Below are 24,924 nucleotides of genomic sequence, written 5' to 3' on the forward strand. Positions count from 1 at the left end.
ACCTTCAGTGGGTCCCAACTAGGACAGGAACAGCCAGGATATGATATTCATCAGGCTTCTCAACCCAGTCCTCAAGTACCACCTAGCGTAGGACTTTCTAAACCTGTCCTCGCGATCCCGCAGTTCCGGGTTTTCAGGATTTCCATAATGAATATGCCTAGGTTAATTTGCATATACTGGGTTTCCAGTGCATGCAAATTATCTCATGCATATCCATTGTGAATATTCTGAAAACTCAACTAGCTGTGAGGTACCAGATAGATTTCAGAAGCCCTGACATAGGTGTTCTGCTTTTCAAGATAGCTACCATGAATATGCATGAGATTGGCATACACTATCTCCATCCTATGCAGATTTAGCTCATGAATTTTCATTGCAGATATCATGAGAACCAGACTGGAAAAGGAGGACTTAAGGACCAAGTCGGGAGCCACTGGCTGAGCGTTTATTGCTTTCCTGGTAATGGAAGGCAGGGAGGAATTTAAAACAGAGCCCTTCTCCTCCCCCTCCCCCCCTGCCCTTGAGCTATCATACCGCAGTGCATTCTTTTCTGATTTTTCTTACTCCTGATACTAGAAGGGGGTCTGTAACCATAGCAACCTATTGTGGTCAAGAGGGCAGGCTGCATCCAATACCTTTGTAGCCTCCTGGCTAGTAGCCATTGCCCCTTCACCCTCACAAAAGTCCCTGTTGTGCGACTGGGAGCATCAGCTGGACAGCAGTCAGCTGGAGGTTTTACATCTAATTATTTTGATAGTAGCAAATTTCATCATTCTTAAATCTAGAAAAATGGCAGCTTCCCGAAGGTTATTCCAAAGCTCTATGTTCGCCTTCATTCCAGGAGCATCGCTGGCATGGGTGCAAAATCCTGGCCAGGTACAAGAGGCGTGTCAGCTCAGCATACACTTATGTATCTATTCTTTGTGGCTGGCAGAGAACAAACTGTGCTTTCCTGGGACTGAACGAGCTCTTGGTTGGTGTTCTATCTGTTGTTTGTGCGGCCTCTCGTTGCTGCGTTAGTCCGGACAGCACATCCATACAAATAAGGGCAGTTTTGCAATGGCAGAGAACTACGAATTTACTGAAAAGAGATCACAGGCATTACCCTTCCCTCCTGCTTTACACACTGTGCCAGTAGCTAAACATTGAACACTCGTCTCTAAAACCAGACAGGACAAAGATTTATACGATTGTGTCGGTAATTACCAAGGTTGTGAATTGCTACGAATTCATTGCCTGGGCCCAGAGTTGCAGTCCTGGTACTTTAAGTTCGTCAAAGTACCAGCACTAGCTACTCTTCAAAATAGTAATAAACCAGTTTCTTACTCCCAGGCATCCTTTCTTCATCGTACCTAATACTTCTGGTTTTGTACCTCCTTCTATATTTATTTATTACATTTGTATCCCACATTTTCCCGCATAGCAGTAGGCTCAATGTGGCTTACAGGTTCCGGAGAGGAGAGTACCAACTCCGGGAATATATACAGAGTGGAAAATAGAGTAGGTGCAAGGAAGCTGATAAGGTTCCGGAAAAGAGAATACAACTCTGGGACGAATATTTAGTAGGATAGAGAAGTAATACCAATGAGGCTGATAAGTCTCCGGGGATGGGACTACAGCTTCTAGTGAGCAATACAGAGTAGGATAAGGGTAGAAGTACACTTAATTATAACTGGAGTGGTAACATTCTTACAGTTTGAAGTAATAGGATTATATGGAAGGGGTATTGTTCATTTCTTAGATCGAAAGATGTGATGCATTGTTCATGAATTAGTTCGGGTCTGCTGGGTAGGCTTTCCGGAAGAGGTGAGTCTTGAGGTCTTTTCAGAATTTTAGATGGGTGTTCACAGTTTTAATGCTTCTAGGTAAAGCGTTCCAGAGCTGGGTGCAAATGTAGGAAAAGCTAGATGCATATGTTGATTTGTATTTTAGTCCTTTACAGTTTGGGTAATGCAGGTTTAGAAACGTTCTTGATGATTCGATGATGTTTCTAGTTGGTAAGTCGATAAGTTTGGTCTTGTAGGTTGGGGCCAGACCATGGATTATTTTGTGGACCAGAGTGCAAAGTTTGAAGGCTATTCGTTCCTTGATTGGTAGCCAGTGCAGTATTTCACATAGGGGTTTAGCACTTTCGAATCTTGTCTTTCCGAAAATGAGTCTAGCTGCCATGTTCTGCGCGGTCTGGAGTTTCCTTAAGATCTGTTCTTTGCATCCCGTATATACGGCGTTATAGTAGTCAACATGTGATAGTACCATTGTTTGAATTATGTTACGGAAAGTTTCCCTTGGGAAGGATTGTTTGATCCGTTTGAGTTTCCACATTGCATGGAACATTTTCTTTGTGGTGGCAGAGGCTTGGCTCTCCAGGGTTAGGTTGGTGTCAATAGTAATTCCAAGGATCTTCAGTTTGTCCGACATTGAGAGAGTATGTTCCAGGGTTTTTATGGATGAAGGGAGGTTTGTTTTGTGGTGAGAAGACTTACGTCTTTTTATTATGATGGTGTCCCTTGTTTTTAAAAAGCATCTGTTGCTGAGGTCACTTTTTAGCTGTCTGTGCTGCATTCGTGTTTTATCTGTATCAGTGTGATGCTTGCACGTGGCTCTGATGAAGTCCACTCTTCTGCTCCACTGTCCACGTTGTACTCGTGCCTTAGGGTGATGCCTACGAGGCTCTGATAAGGAGCAGGATGCAAGAATTCCTATCTATTAATGTTTGACATGGTTGAGTGAGAAAGCTCTCGGAATCTTCAACTATAGTAACCAGAATGATAAATGGTGTGTCCTTTGAATGATTTTGACTCCTTTAACATTCAATTTAATTAGGTAAACATTTTTTTTGCTACTCCTTGTAGATCAATTTTATATTTATTTGATTTGGCTCTGGCCTTTTCCGGTTCTAGCCAAGGCAAATTACATTCAGATACGGTAGGTATTTCCCTATCCTCAGAGGGATGACAATCTAGGTTTATTCCTTTGATTTGCTCAAGGTCACAAGGAGCTGCAGTGGGATTTGAACTGGCTTTTGCTGGTTCTTGGGTGCTCTAACCATTAGACTATTTCTTCAGTAAGTCTCAGTGCCAGGCTTGTCATATCCTTGCCTATTAATTTGGGGTAGAAGAATGGAAGAAGAGGCATGCTTTTGCAAGCTCAGCAGACTGCTAATCACAGTATGGTAGCCTCTGCACATGTAGGGAATAACTCAGCTTTCAGTTCAAAAGGAAGAACTCAATTCCTTCTGTTGAAGGAAGATATCTGTTGGCTGCAGGAGGAATAGTCAAAGGTAGTGGTAAAATCCAACCCACAAGCCACAGACAAAGCATAGAGTTGGATATCAATTACAGGAAACTGCAGTATGGTAATGATATCTTTATTGAAGCGTTTTCACTTGATGTAAAACTAGCCCAACGTGGCCACGTTTCGGTTGATGCCTGTATCAGGGCAAACATGAATATCCAGATTTCCAGCAGTCGCAGAAAAAAAAAGAAGAAATGCACTTCCGTCACTGTCAATTGTGGAATATGCAGGACTTTTTTTGAGGGGGTACTTGGGGGTACTGAGTACCGGCACCTTTTCCGTTGTCTGCTAAAATTGACCCAATGACCCCAAGTTTGAATGAAAGAGCTCAGGCTCTACACACCAATTCAGTCTTGTCATAGAGTCTGTGACTGGTTGCAGGGGGCCTGGCTATTATGGGGTGGGTCCCTCAGTGATCACCCCACCCCTGAAGGGTGGCCTAGCATTTGAGTATTGGCACCTTTTTTGCTAGAAAAAAACACACTGGGAATATGTATCATCCCTTCAAAGACAGAGACATCAGCTTGTAAACTTATGTCACACTTTCTCCAGCACTGTAATTGGCTGTTAGAAGTGCATGTCTTTTTATCTGTGACTATTGTAAATTTGGATATTATTGTGTGCCCCTGATGCAGGCATTTGCTGAAACGTGGCCGCATCAGGCTCCTTTTACATCAAGTAAATATGTTCCGGTAAAGTTCCAGAAATCCGGACAAACGGGCAGATTGCTAGCCTCCCCTCCCCTTACTTACTAGTGCCCTGGTGGTCCAGTGACCTCTTCTGCCTTCGGGGCAGGAAAGAGCCCCCTCTTTCCTGCCCAGAGTGCTACCCTGCATGCATGTTTCCTGTTGATGATCCTCGGCGCCGATTCAAAATGGCCACCGAGAGTTGACGTGACCTCACGAGACTTCAGCTCTTTCCTGCCCCGAAGAGGTCACTAGACCACCAGGGCAGTAGTAAGGTGAGGGGGGCGACGGGGTATGTGACAGGGGGGAGGGGAAAATGTGACAGGGGGGTGAAGCGAGGGTGTGAAAGGGGGCGGGGTGTGTGGTGGGGGAGGGGCATGTATCCTCCTTTTTGGGGGACAAAATATGGTAACCCTATCTATTAGGGCATTAGCTTTCCCTTCCCCCCTCCTTCAGAAGGGTTTAGTAAGAGTTCAGCACACTTCCAATATAGCACAACAGTTCAGAACAAATCTTCATGGACAGCCTTTGCACATCAAACCAATACCACAAATCACCTGCCTTTTCACAGCACAGAGAGAACCCTGTAAGGAGCAGGGTTGGCAGTTTCTCCCACCTCTCAGCACCATGCCCGGTGTGGCCTCCTCCACTGCCTTCATGTGCTGGGCAGGGCAACCTTTGAATTCTCCCACTCCATGGTAGCTGGCTCCTCTCCCTTGGGCAGCTCTAGTGGCAGGCTACTTCCTTCCTCCATGTACTCCATGGAATCTCTCTCTCCCTTCATCTCTCCTCCTCCCTGGTGACCGAGAGTCTCCAGGAAATCTGCTCTCCCCTTCTCACGGCGGGGGGGGGAATTATATACTGATGGCAAAGCTAGGGATACTGAGCTTCATCCTTCCCTCTCCCTCTAGTGGGGAAGGGAATAACAGGCTCACTCTGCCTCAAGCCATTTCTCCCCCTGCTGGGGCAGGGAATCCATTCCATTTTTTTAGGACTACTCTCTTCTGTCATTCTTGCAAGGACTTCTGGGACCCGTAGTTCTGGGCTCAACTGCTTCACTGGGGAATCTCTGGGGCTTGCCTTGTTACACAATACACATAGGAGTTACGCCATATTTTCATTGGTTTAAATGGAGGCGCATAGTTTTAGGCACTGGGATATACCGCACCCAAATCTAAGCGCCACTTAGAGAATTTACTTAGTCAGAAATGTTTTTCACTTGGATTTTTTAGGTGCCATATATAGAATCTCCCCCATAAGGGCTGAATATTGGCCCAGCATTGGATATTCAGGCATAAGGCTGGCGGCAAATAGCAAAATGTCGTTCACCATCGCCAGCTGAACATTTACCCCATAATTATAGTTTATTAAAACTTGCTGTACCACCCAAACGGCACGCAAAGCAGGGCCATGTACAGACTAAAATTAGAGTAGAAAGGAAAGAAACTCCATCAATTGGCAGGACAGTAAAAGATATTTCTAGGACAAGATAGTATGCTTATGTGTTCCTTTCAGTATAATTTTCAGCTGGTTAGAACATAAGAATAGCCATACTGGATCAGACCAATGGTTCATCTAGCCCAGTATCCTGCTTCCAGCAGTGGCCAAGCCAGTCACAAGTACCTGGCAGAAACCCAAACAGTAAAGAGATTCCATGCTACCAATCCCAGGGTAAGCAGTGACTTCCCCATGTCTACCTCCAGGAACTTTTCCGAGCCATTGTTAAACCCAGATACGCTAACCATCTTTACCACATCCTCTGGCAATGAGTTCCGGAGCTTAACTATTCTTTGAGTGAAAATATATTTCCTCCTATTTGTTTTAAAATTATTTCCATGCCATTTCATTAAGTGTCCCCTGGTCTTTGTACTTTTTGAATGAGTGAAAAATTGATTCACCTCCACCTACTCCACACCACTCAGGATTTTGTAGACCTCAATTATATCCCCCCTCAGCCATCTCCTTTCCAAACTGAAGAGCCCTAACCTCTTTAGCCTTTCCTCATATGGGAACAGTTCCATCCCCTTTATTATTTTGGTCGCTCTTCTTTGAACCTTATCTAATTCTGCTAAATCTTTTTTGACATATAGCAACCAAAATTGAACACAATACTTAAGGTGAGGTCACACCATGGAGCATTACGAAGGCATTATAATATTCTTGGTCTTGTTTAGCATTCGTCTCCTAATAATTCCTAGCATCCTGTTTGCTTTTTTGGCCACCGCCACCGCACACTGGGCAGAAGATTTCAGTGTATCGTCTACAATGATACTTAGATCTTTTTCTTGAGTGTTGACTCCTAAAGTGGACACTAGTGTTAGATAACTATGATTTTGATTATTCTTCCCAATGTGCATCTGTTTACCCATCTCTTCTTGTAGACTTCAATGGAGATGTGTCCATTTTGGAATGTTCTGGAAAGAAAACATTGGCTTACTCAGGCTCTAAATACCAACATATTGGGGATCTTTTTCATAGGTACACTGGCATTTATAGCATGCGTTAAAATAGGCACACTCTAAACGCTAAAGATGCCCGTAGGAATATATTGGCGTCTTTAGCGTTTAGTGTGTGCCTATTTTTAACACGCGCTAAAAATGCTAGCCCGCTTTCAAAAGACCCCCCATAACGAGGACCTAAATACATATTTATCCAGTGAAACTGGCCATTCTAAAAGTGGCCCTTCCCAATCCAGCTAACAGTATACACAGGGTTCGACAACATGCATTAATTTATCCAGTTTAGAAACAGGTATTCTACTACCACTACAACTACTACTACTACTTATCATTTCTATAGCGCTACTACAGGTACGCAGCGCTGTACACTTGAACATGAAGAGACAGTCCCTGCTCGACAGAGCTTACAATCTAATTAGGACAAAGAGTAGCAAGATTCCATGCAGAATCCCAAAGAACAGCAAGATTCCGGAATCCCATAGTAGCAAGATTCTGTGTGGAATCCCAAAGAGTAGCAAGATTCCGGAACCCCAAAGACTACTACTTATCATTTCTATAGCGCTACTAGACGTATGCAGTGCTGTACACTTGAACATGAAGAGACAGTCCCTGCTCGACAGAGCTTATAATCTAATTAGGACAGAGTAGCAAGATTCCATGCAGAATCCTTAAGAACAGCAAGATTCCGGAATCCCATAGTAGCAAGATTCTGTGTGGAATCCCAAAGAGTAGCAAGATTCCGGAACCCCAAAGACTACTACTTATCATTTCTATAGCGCTACTAGACGTACGCAGTGCTGTACACTTGAACATGAAAAGACAGTCCCTGCTCGACAATCTAATGTGGAGTGGAGGAGTGGCCTAGTGGTTAGGGTGGTGGACTTTGGTCCTGGGGAACTGAGGAACTGAGTTCAATTCCCACTTCAGGCACAGGTAGCTCCTTGTGACTCTGGCAAGTCACTTAACCCTCCATTGCCCCATGTAAGCCGCATTGAGCCTGCCATGAGTGGGAAAGCGCGGGGTACAAATGTAACAAAAAAAAAATTAGGATAGACAAACAAGAGATAAGGGAATATTAAAGTGAGGATGATAAGGGTTCTGAACAAAGTGAATAAGGGTTAGGAGTTAAAAGCAGCATCAAAAAGGTGGGCTTTTAGCTTAGATTTGAAGATGGCCAGAGATGGAGCTTGACGTACTGGCTCAGGAAGTCTATTCCAAGCATATGGTGCAGCAAGATAAAAGTCTGGAGTTAGCAGTGGAGGAGAAGGGTGCAGATAAGAGAGATTTACCCAGTGAACAGAGTTTCCAGGGAGGAATGTAGGGAGAGATGAGGGTGGAGACATAGGCACCCAGTATAAGAGGCTAAGCCTCCCCAGCCCAAACCTGACCATCTTGTGTTTCTTCTGCTGCCCGCCGTCTCCATCGTCATTTTTACTGCACTGAAGAGTTCTGCCTCGGCACCGGCAATTAAGAGTCAGCCTTCTGCCAGCGTCGGGGCTTTCTCTTCAGGCGTGTCTCACTCCCTCCCAGCTCTGCAGAAAAGAGGAAGTTACGTTAGAGTCCAGGACGCCCCTGAGGAGAAGCCCCGACACTGGCAGAAGGCTGACTCTGAGTCTCTGAATTGCCTGTGCCCAGGCAGAACTCTTCAGTGCAGTAAAAATGAGGACCCGGGGGGGGGGGGGGGGGGGGGGGGGGGGGGGGGGACAGCAGGCAGCAGAAGAAAGAGGGAGAAAGATGCAAGACTCCCAAAACGAGTGGAAGTGAGCCTTTGTAGCCCAGTAAGTAAACAAGGAAGCCAATTTGGTTAATGTGTTTCCCCAGCATGACATCCTCACTGCCTTCAGCCCAAACAAACTTTTGAGCTGCTGCATCTTGTTGATGGTAACAAGGCTAAAGCTGGGGCACATGGAATCACATTTTAATGTCATCTCATTTGTAGGAATTAGCATTTTAGATACACAACTGGATTATTCTGTTTTTAGGCATGTTTCAGGGACAAGTGGTTTTATAGGTCAAAATAAAAATAAATATTTTTTTAATGCAGATCTCTTTTGTTTAAACATAACTAAATGGGCTTTAAGCCCCTAATGGTGTATTAGGTTCTGCCCAGTGTAATATTTTTGGTACAGTAAAGTTCTGAGTGTGTTTTTCCACAAAGATGTGCATAGTGTTTTGCAGTTGAGCGATTATGGTTAGAATATGCTTTGAGCAATCACTTTACATAAGTACATAAGTAGTGCCATACTGGGAAAGACCAAAGGTCCATCTAGCCCAGCATCCTGTCACCGACAGTGGCCAATCCAGGTCAAGGGCACCTGGCACGCTCCCCAAACGTAAAAACATTCCAGACAAGTTATACCTAAAAATGAGGAATTTTTCCAGTCCATTTAATAGCGGTCTATGGACTTGTCCTTTAGGAATCTATCTAACCCCTTTTTAAACTCCGTCAAGCTAACCGCCCGTACCACGTTCTCCGGCAATGAATTCCAGAGTCTAATTACACGTTGGGTGAAGAAAAATTTTCTCCGATTCGTTTTAAATTTACCACACTGTAGCTTCAACTCATGCCCTCTAGTCCTAGTATTTTTGGATAGCGTGAACAGTCGCTTCACATCCACCCGATCCATTCCACTCATTATTTTATACACTTCTATCATATCTCCCCTCAGCCGTCTCTTCTCCAAGCTGAAAAGCCCTAGCCTTCTCAGCCTCTCTTCATAGGAAAGTCGTCCCATCCCCACTATCATTTTCGTCGCCCTTCGCTGTACCTTTTCCAATTCTACTATATCTTTTTTGAGATACGGAGACCAGTACTGAACACAATACTCCAGGTGCGGTCGCACCATGGAGCGATACAACGGCATTATAACATCCGCACACCTGGACTCCATACCCTTCCTAATAACACCCAACATTCTATTCGCTTTCCTAGCCGCAGCAGCACACTGAGCAGAAGGTTTCAGCGTATCATCGACGACGACACCCAGATCCCTTTCTTGATCCGTAACTCCTAACGCGGAACCTTGCAAGACGTAGCTATAATTCGGGTTCCTCTTACCCACATGCATCACTTTGCACTTGTCAACATTGAACTTCATCTGCCACTTGCACGCCCATTCTCCCAGTCTCGCAAGGTCCTCCTGTAATCGTTCACATTCCTCCTGCGACTTGACGACCCTGAATAATTTTGTGTCATCGGCGAATTTAATTACCTCACTAGTTATTCCCATCTCTAGGTCATTTATAAATACATTAAAAAGCAACGGACCCAGCACAGACCCCTGCGGGACCCCACTAACTACCCTCCTCCACTGAGAATACTGGCCACGCAATCCTACTCTCTGCTTCCTATCTTTCAACCAGTTCTTAATCCATAATAATACCCTACCTCCGATTCCATGACTCTGCAATTTCTTCAGGAGTCTTTCGTGCGGCACTTTGTCAAACGCCTTCTGAAAATCCAGATATACAATATCAACCGGCTCCCCATTGTCCACATGTTTGCTTACCCCCTCAAAAAAATGCATTAGATTGGTGAGGCAAGACTTCCCTTCACTAAATCCGTGCTGACTTTGTCTCATCAGTCCATGTTTTTGTATATGCTCTGCAATTTTATTCTTATAATAGCCTCCACCATCTTGCCCGGCACCGACGTCAGACTCACCGGTCTATAATTTCCCGGATCTCCTCTGGAACCTTTCTTAAAAATCGGAGTAACATTGGCTACCCTCCAGTCTTCCGGTATTACACTCGATTTTAGGGACAGATTGCATATTTCTAACAGTAGCTCCGCAAGTTCATTTTTTAGTTCTATTAATACTCTGGGATGAATACCATCAGGTCCCGGTGATTTACTACTCTTCAGCTTGCTGAACTGACCCATTACATCCTCCAAGGTTACAGAGAATTTGTTTAGTTTCTCCGACTCCCCCGCTTCAAATATTCTTTCCGGCACCGGTGTCCCCCCCAAATCCTCCTCGGTGAAGCAAAGAATTCATTTAATTTCTCCGCTACGGCTTTGTCCTCCTTGATCGCCCCTTTAACACCATTTTCGTCCAGCGGCCCAACCGACTCTTTGGCCGGTTTCCTGCTTTTAATGTATCTAAAAAAGTTTTTACTATGTATTTTTGCTTCCAACGCTAATTTCTTCTCAAAGTCCTTTTTTGCCCTCCTTATCTCCGCTTTGCATTTGGCTTGGCATTCCTTATGATCTATCCTGTTACTTTCAGTTGGTTCTCTTCTCCACTTTCTGAAGGATTGTTTTTTGGCTCTAATGATTTCCTTTATCTTACTGTTTAGCCACGCCGGCTGACGTTTAGTCTTTTTCCCTTTTTTCTAATACGTGGAATATATTTGTCCTGAACCTCCAGGATGGTGTTTTTAAACAGCATCCTCGCCTGATGCAAGTTTTTTACTCTGCGAGCTGCTCCTTTCAGTCTTTTTTCACCATTTTTCTCATTTTGTCGTAATCACCTTTTCTATAGTTAAACGCTAGCGTACTTGATTTCCTAGTTTCACTTCCTTCAATGCCAATATCAAAACCGATCATATTATGATCACTGTTATCAAGCGGCCCTCGTATCGTTACCCCCTGCACTAGATCATGAGCACCACTAAGGACTAAGTCTAGTATTTTTCCTTCTCTTGTCGGCTCCTGAACTAGCTGTTCCATGAAGCTGTCCTTGATTTCATCAAGAAATCTTATGTCCCTTGCGTGTACAGATGTTACATTAACCCAGTCTATATGCGGGTAATTGAAATCCCCCATTATTATTGTGTTGCCCAGTTTGTTTGCGTCCCTGATTTCCTTTAACATTTCCGCATCCGTCTGTTCGTCCTGGCCAGGCGGACGGTAGTACACTCCTATCACTATCCTTTTCCCCTTTGCACATGGAATTTCAATCCACAGTGATTCCAAGGAGTGTTTTGCTTCCTGCAGAATTTTCAATCTATTTGATTCAAGGCTCTCGTTAATATACAATGCTACCCCTCCACCAATCCGATTCACCCTATCACTACGATATAATTTGTACCCCGTTATGACAGTGTCCCACTGGTTATCCTCCTTCCACCAGGTCTCAGAGATGCCTATTATATCTAATTTTTCATTTAGTGCAATATATTCTAACTCCCCCATCTTATTTCTTAGGCTCCTGGCATTCGCATATAGACATTTCAAACTATGTTTGTTGTTCCTAAGTACATCATGCTTAGTACTTGACAGTATTAATTGGCAATCTTTTGTCTGATTTTTATTGTTATTTAAAGATACCCGATCTACTACAATCTCTTTTGCAACCTCACTATCAGGATACTCTATCTTCCCTGTTATGGTGATATCTTTGAAAGATACCTTATCCCGAACCATGCTCTTTTGAGCGACTGTCGGCCTTCCCCCCATTTCTAGTTTAAAAGCTGCTCTATCTCCTTCTTAAACGCCGATGCCAGCAGCCTGGTCCCACTCTGGTTAAGATGGAGCCCATCCTTTCGGAATAGGCTCCCCCTTCCCCAGAATGTTGCCCAGTTCCTAACAAATCTAAAGCCCTCCTCCCTGCACCATCGTCTCATCCACGCATTGAGACTCTGGAGCTCTGCCTGTCTCTTGGGCCCTGCGCGTGGCACAGGTAGCATTTCAGAAAATGCTACCCTGGAGGATCTGGATTTCAGCTTTCTACCTAAGAGCCTAAATTTTTTATTCTTTGACATATGATATGTATCTAATATCTAAATTTAATAAAAGGTATTGTGACTTTTATTTTTATTTATTTTTTTTCTGTGTGTTATCAGACAATTATGGATTTAAGCTCCACCCCTGGCCCCACCCCTAACTCAACCCCCTTTAGCCTCCCCAAACAGTTGGGCCACCGACCGCCTATGGGTGGAGAGGTACAGAGGTATTCCTATGGGATGGGGTGGGGTTAGGTCAGGGACAGTAAACAGCACACACACCTTTACATTTTTTAAGTGCCCTAAGGCAGCCACCTACACAAATAATAGATGCAAAGTACTCTTTCCCTATGAGAATTTGCTGCACAGTACTTAAGTAGAGCAGTCCATGTGTACTTTGCATGTAATTAGGGTGTTCAAAATTGCCCTGGTATAAATGGATTATGGACATTGTCAGTGGAACGTGTTGCCGGAGAACATGGCGAAGGCGGTTAGCTTAGCAGAGTTTAAAAAGGGGTTAGACAGTTTCCTAACGGACAAGTCCATAAACCACTACTAAAAGGACTTGGGAAAAATCCACAATTCCAGGAATAACATATATAGAATGTTTGTATGTTTGGGAAGCTCGCCAGGTGCCCTTGGCCTGGATTGGCCGCTGTCGTGGACAGGATGCTGGGCTCGATGGACCCTTGGTCTGTTCCCAGTGTGGCATTACTTATGTACTTATGTAATGCAGATTTACGGTACAAAAAAGTGAAGCCTTCTGAAAGATTTACACTGGCATTTGCTATGAACAAATCTATAAGCCACTGTGGAGAAGACCACAAGTGCCCAAATGTTCCATTTTGTGTTTGATAATTTTAGAGGGGGTGGGGGAGACTTTTTTTCTTCCTAGTGTGATGCAGCATTTGGTGCTGTTTTAGTCCTTTTGTTATTGAACAATTGCTTTATTTATAAATTTGAAAAGAGCTGAATTCCTGCTGGTAAAATCCCTGAATATCTTATATGGTGATTCTACTTCTTTTTTTTTTTTTATGTATTTGTAAAATGCAAATAAAGCCAAGAAAATGTTGCCTTTTTACAATGTGCAAATTCTTTAGGGAAAGTCAGGGTAAAGGGGAAACTGTGTTCGTATTGCTGTGCCGGTGGATTGATTTACTAGTGTCTGAAGGAAAGGCTTTAAGGGGATAATTTAATAAAGGTTTTCTTGTGTATAAAAGCTTATATAAAACTGTGGAGATGGCATAAATATGTAATATATGCAAAGTAATTATAATAAATATGAAAAAAAACAGAGTGTAGAAAAGATTGTTATCAATTTATTCATTCAATTCTCTCCTCATAAGCCAGCATCAGCAGTATCACTCTTATTTCAATATTACACACCGTGCAAGGATGAGTGCTAAAAATAGCAGGGAAAAAAAACCTCAGAACCCCATCTCCTCCCACTGGAGTGATTAAGACTTACAGAGTGAATCACTAGCATTAAAAAAAACCCCCTCCTTATGCAGCATTAAAACTCCGTTCAATGTTTCATTTCACTGGTAATCTCCAATTCTTATAGTTTAAAATTTAGTTCAGAAAACTATAAGAATTAGGGGTGGTGGTGGGGGGGGGGGGGGTGTTTTACCACTGACATGGCTTATGAGGAGAGAATGTAATGTATGCACAGTGACAAAACAATGCAGGTTTCTAGTTCTGCCATGTGTTATCTGAGCGGGGCAGGATGGGGCGGAGTTACAGTCTGTGCATGTAGTTTATAAAATGCCCAAGTACAGACACAAGGTACGTGCACACTTCAGAGCTGGTGGAAATGCGTGCGTTCGCATCTGTTCTCTACTGGCGCTGGTTCTGGAGCCTGTTTTGAAAAGCACATAGGGGGTCATTTTCGATGGCACGGTAGCGTTCTTAGTATGCACCGGGGGCATAGCTACGTGGGGCCATGGGGGCATGGGCCTCCACAGATTAAGCCCTGGCCCCCTCTACAATTGACCCCCCACCAGCCGCCAACCCCCCCCCACCACCGCCCACCCCGCCGCCATATCAGGTACCTTGTTTGCTGGCAGGGGTCCCCAACCCCTGCCAGCTGAAGAGTCTTCTTCAGCGCCGGTCGACTCCGACGTCTTCATTTTGTGATAATCTATTTTTGATGCCTTACGTCCTGCACGGTGCAGGACATCAGGAGTTCGAAACATCATCACACAACGAAGGCACCAGAGTCGACCGGCGCTGAAGAAGACTCTTCGGCTGGCAGGGGATGGGAACCCCCACCAGCAAACAAGGTACCTGGTGGTGATGGGGGAGGAGTTTTGCGGCGGCGGGGGGGGGGGTCCAAAGTGGCGGGGGGAGGCGGCTAAATAGTGCCCCCCACCTCGGGCTCTGGCCCCCCCTACTGCCGAGGTCTGGCTACGCCCCTGGTGTGCACTAAACACTAGAGATGCCCATAGGAATAGAAGGGTGTGTCTAGTGTTTAGCGCACGCATTTTTTAAAATGTGCTAGCATACCTTTGTAAAAGGCCCAGATAGGTTCCTATTTTGCCTTTTGTAAACTAGGCTTAAAATAAATGCCTTTTTTGACTTTTCCTGTTAATAAAATCAGACCCTAAATGCATTTAGTATATACTATACACAGTTAAGAATCACTAGGAAAGAAACAGAGAATAAAACAAAGAATCAAAACTTCTGTATTGCTCCACGGTGTGACCTAAACTTCAGTACTGTCTGCAACTCTTGTCACCACATCTCAAAAAAGCTGTAGTGGAATTAGAAAATGTACAGAAAAGGGCTACCAAAATGATTAAGGCAATGGAATAACTCCTGACGAAAGGTTAAAGAGGATAGGACTGTTCAGCCTGGGGAAGAGAGGGCTGAGGGGAGATATTATAGAGCTCTATAAAACACTGAGTGGAGTGGAAGGGTTAAACACAACCCTTTCTGATGACATATTTATTTTTGCAAGATAGAACTATGTCAAGAGTAATAGATTTTTAGCACAGGTGTTACAAAAGTCATGAGTTTGATATGTTGACTTTTGGTATATAATGCCTTATTTCTACAATGTTAAAAAAAAAAAACCGTCAGGTCCCTGTGATTTACGATATATATGTTGTAGGGTTATCCTTTCTCCTATTACTTCTTTCTCCAGCCTAATTCTTCAGCCTCCATCTCTGGAAAAATATGGATTTCAGTCTTTCAGTTTAGTGTCACCCAGTCTTTTATTAAACTAAGGGGTCCTTTTATTAAGGTGCACTACCAGATTTAACGCACGTTAACAATTAGCACACTCTAAATGATGAAACGCCCATAGGAATATAATGGGCATCTAATCATTTAGTGCATTCTAAATCCATTAGCACACCTTAGTAAAAGGACCCTAAGTTAATTCTAATCGTTCAAAGTCTGGATATTTTGTAGCATAAGTTTAGTTGAATACATATAAACTTATTTGCATTCTAATTTTTCAAAGCTGCAGGGGAAGTAAAATCAAAAGGTCAGCCTGCTTCCTTCTAATACAGAATATTTTATTTCTCAAATAATTTACTTCCCTTATACAGTAGTTGTGACCTTTGGCTTCAAAGTGTCAAGAATGTGCAAAATTTCTATTTGTTTTCCCTTTCTAACCGTTTTCTGATTTTTGCCTTGTTTTACGATAGCCAATGGAACATCAAGCAGCCAACTCTCCACACCCAAATCCAAGCAGTCTCCAATCTCCACACCTACCAGTCCCGGAAGTCTGAGGAAACACAAGGTATTACGTTTCTTATACCTTACTGGATCTAGTTCTCCTATACACACGAGGGTTTTGCTGGTAATAAAAACAAATGATTATCTAATCCTCAAGAAATCACATGAAAGCGTAAGTATTCTGACAAGAGCCGACTGCAGTTTTCTCTTTCTGTCTGAAACATTCCACAGGTACAGAATCACTGGAAACTCAGTCCATTACGTTAGAAACCCCTTGATTCTGTATAGGTCACCCAAATTTGGACAGGGATTCCAGATCGGCACGTAAAGTAATTAGTCAATTATGCGTGAACAATCAGTTATTGGAGTTAACAAGCACTTAATTGGTAGCAATTAGGAGTTACAAAGGCGCCGAAAAATGGCCTGCGGTAGTGTAGATGAGTGATTTGGGCGCACGCAGAATCATTTTTCAGCACACCTGTAAAAAATGCCTTTTTTATATTTTTGCCAAAAATGGACATGCGGCAAAATGAAAATTGCCACGCGTCCATTTTGGGTCTGAGGCCTTACTGCCAGCCATTGACCTAACGGTAAAAGTCTCACGTGGTAACCGGGTGGTAATGACCTATGCACATCAAATGCCACTTGGCGCGCGTCCAATACGCGCATCCGAAAATAAAAATTATTTTTTGGACTCGCATATTGGATGTGCGCCAAAAATGAAATTACCGCAAAAGCTATGCAGTAGTCAGGCGGTAAGTCCATTTTGGTGCGCAGCTTAGTAATGTATAACAAGTTTCAATAAAATAAAACAATTAATATACCTTTCATTTACATCATTTCCTAATTCGGTTGTAACAGGAATCTATGCGATAAGAAAGTTTTTGACATTTTTCTGAAGGAAAGATAATTCTCCTGACACCTTATTTCCTGTGGTAGTGAATTCCACCATATTGTTGCTTGAAATGAAAACCCAGCGGAATGTGAGGTTTTATAAATTAACTTACTAAATTTTGGATAATGGAGAATCAAAAACTCCCTTGAGTCTGCTCTAGCATTTCTTTCAGGTGTGTCAACAAGATCTTGCAAATTGGACAGAGCCATAACATATATTTGATGAACTAGGGTACACAGCTTAAATACTGATCGTGCCAATATGCAAAGCTATTTAACCAGCCAAGAATGGCTCCTGGCTGGTTAAACAGCATTTTAGCACCTAACTGCGGCAATTCAGCAGGAGATAACTGGTTATCTCTTCCTGAATATCCATGGCTAGCCACTAACCAGCTATATCGTGTGACATAGGCAGTTAGGCAGGATATTCAGCGTCAAACCAGCTATATTTAGTGGTTAAAATAGGCTGCATAAATAGGGTTACCATATTTTGTCCTCTGAAAAAGAGGACACATGTCGTGCCCCCCTGCCCACCCCACCCCTGCCCTGCCCACACCACATATTCCCCTCCCCCTGGGTCACATATTCCCCTCCCCTCCCTCCCATCACCTCCCCTCCCCCGGGTCATATATTCCCCTCCCCTGCCCCCCGTCACCTCCCCTCCCCGGGGTCACATATTCCCCTCTCCTCCCCTTACTTACTATCTACTGCCCTGGTGGCCTAGTGACCTCTTCGGGGCAGGAAAGAGCCCCCTCTTTCCTGCCCGGAGCGCTGCCCTTGCCCTGCATCCTGTTGCTGTGATGGTCTTGGGATTAAAAATGGCCGCCGAGAGTTGAAGTCTTGCGAGGACGCTTCAACTCTCGGTGGCCATTTTGAATCCTGAGACTGTCACACAGCAACAGGATGCAGGGCAAGGGCAGCGCTCCAGGCAGGAAAGAGGGGGCTCTTTCCTGTCCCGAAGAGGTCACTAGACCACCAGGGCAGTAGATAGTAAGGAAGGGGAGGCTAGGATAGGTCTGCCACCCGCCCACCCGTTTGTCCAGAAATCCGGACAAATGGGCGGACTGGCAAAACCCGCCCGGACGCCCAGACATGTCCTCAAAAAGAGGACATGTCCAGGTAAATCCGGACGTATGGTAACCCTATGCATAAAATAGCAGGCTTATCTTAACTGCTAGGCAGCAAATTCTATAAGTATGCGCATGGAATGTAGGAATACCCACATCACACCCATTTAAAAGTGTCTGGAACGTCCCTTTTTAAATGTGCGGATTAGAACCCGGGTGTATTCTGTAACCTAATGTGCTTAGACATTAGTGAGCAGAAATTCTAATTAATGCCCATTACAGCTCTTAATTGCTTGTTAGGTTCCAATTATTGGTGCTCATTAGCATGCTCAGTAATTAAAATAAGCACATTGTTTTAGAATGCGCTTAGATTTCCGCGTGGAAATCTAGGCGCAATATATAGGATCTGGGGGTAAGCGCTTAACCGGTTAGCGATGAATGGTTAAGTTGCTGTGGTCAAAAATGAAACCAAATATACAATGCCGGTCGCCGGAAATGGCCCGGCATTGAATATGCAGTCTGACCGCGGGCATCAGGCAATTACCACACAGCCCGCCGCCGGCTGAGTATCGGGGGGTTAGTTATTTTACAGCTTTATATGCTGCTCTATCTTTCAATCTAGGCAGGTTACAATAAAACATCAAACAATAACTAACATTCTCTTAAAATATCACAACATAGTTTAATAATAAAAATATTATAGTAAAAAAAAAAACAACACAGGCATCTTATTAAAAATAACTTACCTAATAATATAAAACTATAAAATAATATAAAACATAAAAACAAATGATAAAAGAAAATAAAAACATGACTGTAGTCCTCCTGTATGATGTTAGCTCTTACCGAATAATACAAAATCAGGGAACAGCATTATTTATTTCATCTATTTATTTATTAGGATTTATTTACCACTTTTTTGAAGGAATTCACTCAAGACAGTGTACAGCAAAAATAAGTCAAACATAAGCAATAGACAATTACAGCAGTAAAAATATTCAACCAACAATACAAAGTATGGCATAGTATACTATTTACAATGTCAACACAATACGCAATAGAACATTTTCATAGGCAGCCTAGGACAGTGTTTCCCAAGTCTAGTCCTGGAGTACCTCCTTGCCACTCAGGTTTTCAGGATATCCACAATAAATATGCATGAACAATAAATATGCCTCCATTATATGCAAATCTCTTTCATGCGTATTCATTGTGGATGTCCTGAAAACCTGAATGGCAAGGGGGTACTCCAGGACTGGACTTGGGAAACACTGGCCTAGGGTATAAGCAAAGATGGAACATATAGATAGATAAGATAGAGTAACAGGCGTAAGAAAATAAGGGATTAATTTAAAGAACATTGCAAATGAGTTCAGAAAGGTGCTTGAACATTATTTTAGCTAAGGTAGGAGTGGGGAATCATGTCCTCCTATATATAGTATGTGCAGCTGGTGTCATTTACTTCTTCCATTAAAGACCTGGTTGAAGAGCCAAGTAATTAATAGATGATTTGTGGAAGGGCATCGTCAACTTCCATTAGAACATAAGCTATTACTGAGCCTACAACGGTCAGTGTTGTCTTAAATATTGGATGCTGTGGGTAACCCCCCCCCCGCCCCCCCCAAAAAAAAAAAAAAAATCAGGATAGTCAGCAGCAGTATCTGAATAGTGGCTGCCTCAGACTATCTGGAGTCGGCACTGATTGGTTGTGCCATCCGGTCAGTGGGAATATTCAAACCACTAGCCTGAATCTATCTCAGTGCTTCTCAACCCAGTTCTTGGGACACACCCTTAAGATAGATTTGCATTGACTGCCTCCTCGATATGCAAATCGATCTCATGCATATGCAGTGCGGGTATCCTGAAAACCCAACTGGCTGGCTATCTAATCTGTCTGGATAGCTAACTAGTTAGCAGTGAGTAACTATCGGCTTCGCCCACAGACTATCAAGATAGAGGCAAGACGGTCAGAGGAAATATTTACTGGTTCAATCTGCTAAGATTCTTTGTAGCCTGGACCAGTGTTTCTCAAGATAGTCCTGGAGTACCCACCAGCCAGTCAGGTTTTCAGGATATCAACAATGAATGTGCATTAGAGAATGTGCATATCTCTATTACACGCCAATCTCTCTCATGCTTATTCATTGTGGCAAGGGCGACTCCAGGACTGGCTTGAGAAACACTAGCCTAGTTCAGTTGCTAGCATGAGACAGTATGTCAACCGTGAGCTCCGGTACTTAACTGAGGGCAGGGGTGTGCTGGTAAATGTTTAACAACAGACTCTTTCTCCGGACGTAGCCAACTCTGCAGTTAGAAGGACCAGGGGTGGTGGGGGGGGGGGGGGGGGGTGGGAGCAACACTTGCCTCTCTCTTCTCCCTCCTTTCGTGCGGGCACGCTAGGCATACCTTTGCTGGCAGCCAATAAATGGACTGCCACCACTCCCAACGTCTTGCTCTGAGCAGCATGCTGGAACTTCTCTCACATGCTCGAGACGTCCCAGCTGCTACCCAGAGCTGTAAACAAGGAGCGGGGAGCAGCAGTAGTCTATTTACTTGGCTGACAGGGCTCAGCATCCCCACCAGCAAAGTAAAAGATAATTCAGCAGGGGGCCCAAGCCCACATTTTGGGAGCCAGTTGTTAAAGTAGCCATGCAGGGCCCTACTTTAACAACCGGCTCCCAAAATTCTTAAAAACTTAACAACCGGCTCTTGCGAGCCTGTGAGAGCCTGCTCCAGCACACCACTGACTGAGGGTGTACCTAGCCAATGAGCTATGCCAGGAAATGAAGTCCTAGATCATTGCAGTGGTTATGTGCAAAAATACAGCAGTGGGTATTTTCACTGCTTGCCAGAATCATCCACGGGCAATGTTGTGAAATCACTAGATCCACAGCAGAATCAGCAGGTGACAGAACCAGACACTGTCCTTGTTGTGGTCATTTGTAACTCCCTTAGAAAATGTGGGCTGGGCGCTGAACACAGAAATCAATACTGTCTCCTTTCTTCCTACAGGATCTGTACCTCCCTCTGTCCTTGGATGACTCAGATTCTCTCGGTGACTCCATGTAAGGCAGTTCGACTCTACGTGTCCAAGCGCTTTTGACAGCTCTGCAAGGAAGAATCAGAAGCCGACTGGTCACATTGGTGCTTTCGAATCAAAAGGACACAAACTATTTGCCATTTTGTTTTCTTCTTTCCTGTGCTTTCTCTTCCTGCCACAAACCAACGCCTTTCAGTCAGTAGGGATAAACTGAAACCTTCGGGTCAAGTAATTTCCTAGGGATGCAGAACTAGGACCCTTCCGATCCTCTGCCGTTAGAAACTACAAGTGCGTCGATGAGCTCACCCACTTCCTCTTGTTTTCTCATTTGCTCCTTCTGCTTGGTATGCACATATTTGCTTTAGATTATGGAGAAACACAGAATTCCCTCCCTCCCTCACCCTTTATAACATAACAAGCGATGTGCTGGTGGGAGCTTGCAGGAACCCCTTTTCCTGTTTGTAATTCGTATTAACGAAGGGTTTGTCACCACGAAGAGCACAGCTAGCAAGAGTCCCCCTCCCGATAATAGATAAGCAACTTGTCTCTGCTTAACGCAGTCTTCTGCTGAGAAAGTGTAACTAAGTTGAAACGTGGGCTTTCAGGAGCTGATGTCACTGTCATGAGGAAGGGGTCCTGGAAGAATCAGTGTAAACCCGTACACATTTTCATTTGAAAAGAAGGATTGTTAAGCCATAGTCTGAACAGACATGGGCAACTAGAAGATCTCAATTATGCCCAAACGAGCTTTGTCCCTGGATGCCCACTTTAAGCAGTAAATCCTGATATAACCGCCAAAAATACAGGAGCTGAGAGGTAGTAGGCCCTGCCATATAGGTTCTTGGTATTTTCCCAGGCTAATGCCCTCTCAAGGAGAAATCTCTTGCAAGCAGGGCTCTGGTTGCTTTATTTAAAATGTGTGCCCTATGCTCTTTCCTCGATCATAGGCGCCAACATTTCAAAATGGTTAGGAGTACCCAGCTCTGTACACAATGAAGGCATTTGCTCAATATTCGGGGTGCTCTGACCTGCTGGCACCTACAGAGCTGGCTCCTGTGCCCTTGATCAATGAGGCCAATGTATAATTTAGTTCTTTTGACTCCTTTATACTTCCAGTTGAATCAATTTCTCCCCCTCTCACTTCCCCATCAACACACCAAGTCTGGTTCTTACAGGGGGCAGAGGAGTAGCATATTGGTCAGAGCAGTAGGCTAGGGAATAGAGGGCCCAGTCCAAATTCCCCAGCAGCTCCTTCTGGTCTTGTGCAAGTCACTTAACCTTCCATTGCCTTGGGATGGCCAGCGGTGGCACTGGCACCCTCGGCCCACTCAAAGCTTACCATTACACCTGTGGCAGCCCCCGTAAGCTATTGACACCTTGGTGCATGTTCACAGAGGAGAAAGTCCTTGGCCAGGGGTGAAGCACAAGGCTCCCCTCACAACCTGCAGCCACAGCCCCAGATCGAGTCACTGGATATCATTCATAAAGCTAAGATCACAACTCCTCATAGCCTCCTCCTCCTCCTTTGATGCTTCACCTCCCAGGCCATCTCAGGAAGAAAGGCCTGAGGTGAGGAATAAAGTTTAATTTGGTTCTAAACATTCTCTGATGTCTACAACTCTAAAATGTATAACAAAGCCTGCTAAAAGTCAAGTTTGTGGGAGCTTGTAAATAACTCGCCACAGGTTGTGCTCAGCAAGCTGTAACTTTTCAGCAACTTAACCTATGATTTTAACATCTACTCTGTCTTGTGTAAAATCCCTCTCCAAGGTGCTTTTCTTAGCTGTGTAGGCCCTGCCGTACCACCAGTCTGTTATCAAGAACCCATTTCTGCTGGTGACAGAAACTTGACAGCACCTGCACACCCCCTGACAAAGGCAGTAGGACACACTGATGAAATGTCCCTGGTGATATGTAGTTTCTACCACCCAGTGATTGCTTTTATGGGGAAATAAAGAAAATCAGGGCCTGCCATTATCCAGTTTTCTGGAAAAGTCTCTTGGGTCTGAACAGAATACCATAGGGGCTGCTGCGATGCAACCCGGAACTACCGCCAGCCCAACGCGGCCGCCGTCGGTGTTTACACCTCGAGCGCGTCATTTCCGGCGCTATGGAAAATAATTCCATATTCTCTAGTGCGCTGCTCGGTTACCACCATCTTAATGCTTTCCCCCCCCCCCGCATGGCCACATGGTAAGAATACTCTTACCACGTGGCCATGTCTTTTTTAGGGGCTTTTTACCCCCTGCGGTAAAAAGGGCCCTGGTGCATGGCAGAACCTGCCCGCCGCTACCCCAGGGCCCTTTTTACCGTAGCTTGGTAAAAGGACCCTATAGAGTCTTAGAAACAACTTTGGCATGCTGTCCTTGCATTGGGTTGTTGATAACTTCACTTTGTAATGGTGAAATATTAAACTGATGATGACGCCTGCCCAAAAGAAATGTGGATTTCTGTAGATGATCCCTCAGTCCGCCATTTCTACTTACTGCAAATGGAGCCACGTGTGGTTTTCCCTTTGTCAGCTATGCTGGGCTTGGAGATTGACATGCAAATTCATACCCGGTGATATCCTCGGCAGTCTAATTACTGGAACTGCAAACGTACAAGCACTATTCCTGGGACAAGCAGTACAAAATGCTTTGCTCCGTGGATTTGTCGGGTGATTGTGACCTGGATGGGCCACTTTCGGAGACAAGGTGCTGGGCTAGATGGACCTTTGGTCTGTCCCAGTGTGGCGATGCTTATGCCATATGTCTGAAAATGAGAAAGGAAAAAAAAGCAAATGAATTCCAGATTAAGAGACCCCTGAGTCCTGATTCAACTGATCTAAGAATCCATTGAAGAGAAACATTTTCTAACAGATAAGTGAAAACCACCAGGGCTGCTTTCACAACCCAAAGATCGTGCCGATAGAACCGATGCCTGGCTGTTCTGAAACGTACACAGAACTTCCCCAATCCTGCTCCAGTCGCACAATGCCTTCGTGACAGCCAGTACTGAAAACACTGTGAAAATCTGTTTTCAGGTCTGACACCTTTAAGACGCTTTTTATAACAACAAACCTATGCGCTTTTTTTATATATATATATTGAAAAAGAAACCTTTTTTTGTCTGTGTATTGGCATAAGTATTTGGGTTCTTCATATTTTGGCCTGGATTTTTTTGTGTGTGTAAAAAAAACTCAATCAGAAAAGAAAATTAGAAAAAAAAAAAAGCAAGAACGGGCTTTTGGTAACAATGTAAGGAACTTCTCTTTCCTAAATATTAACTATTAAATGAACCATTTTTATATTCTGACCATCTTGGAATCAGCTCATCTGAAACTGAACATTGCGTTCTGCTAAAATCATTCCGATGCAGCACTTTTACTGAAGACGGGGCTGGCCCTAACCATTTGCACACGGTCTCACTTTTCTGCTGATGTTGAGTTGTTCAAATGAGTCTCCCCCCACAGGCCACCCCTGACTAAAGAATGGGTCAAGAAACAGTTCTTTTTACAGAAAAAAATGTGACATTTGCAATGTTGCCTAACATTCTCCAGGTCAATATGTGGGTCCAGGCTTGATCTCCTGACTCCTGCCCAGTGCATTCTGGGTAAGACCCAACAAGGTTGTTCTTGTCCTGGGCTTACCCCATGGCGTACAGGGACTCGCAGTCCTGATTTCTCCATTGAGTTCCCTAAGAAAAGAAAGACTGCAAGTCCCTGCAGGACTGGATCAACCCTGGATCCAGTTGGCATCCTTAATCCTGGGTCTTTGTTATTCAAGTTTACTAAGACAAGATAGCTAGTGTCACCATTGGATTCTGATTAGTCTAATCCAGCCTTAGCTTTCTTAAATTCCTGTGCGCAGGACTCTTGCTTTCAAGCCCTGTGTGTGTTTGGAAAGGTCACTGGAATGGAATTTATGAAATCCAGAACTGGATCAGCCCAACTCAGGGCAGTTAATGACACTAGAGAAAGATGAGGGCATACTGGGAATGAGAAAACTGGGGCAGAATCAGATGCCAGTCCTAGCTGATCTTTTATGTTGACCTGGAATTAGACTGGTCTTGCTGGAAAGTGATCCATAGAGGTTTGACTCTGATGGTCCTATTTCTTCAAAAGTAATGTGATCGTGAAACCTTTTCCTGCT

General features: G+C 44.1%; 1 protein-coding gene across 1 annotated transcript in view; it reads left to right on the plus strand.

The window, feature by feature from the left end:
* DCX (doublecortin) overlaps nucleotides 1-22,936 on the plus strand; it is a 152,871-nt gene extending 129,935 nt beyond the window's left edge. The window contains exons 5-6 of the mRNA XM_030209977.1: nucleotides 15,760-15,854; nucleotides 20,764-22,936. Coding sequence (XP_030065837.1) covers nucleotides 15,760-15,854; nucleotides 20,764-20,820 — 152 coding nt within the window. The 3' untranslated portion in view covers nucleotides 20,821-22,936. The remainder of the gene's footprint in view (nucleotides 1-15,759; nucleotides 15,855-20,763) is intronic.
* Nucleotides 22,937-24,924: the final 1,988 nt, after the last annotated feature.

The sequence above is a fragment of the Microcaecilia unicolor genome, chromosome 7 (assembly GCF_901765095.1).
Source record: "Microcaecilia unicolor chromosome 7, aMicUni1.1, whole genome shotgun sequence".
Classification (NCBI taxonomy): Eukaryota; Metazoa; Chordata; class Amphibia; order Gymnophiona; family Siphonopidae; genus Microcaecilia; species Microcaecilia unicolor.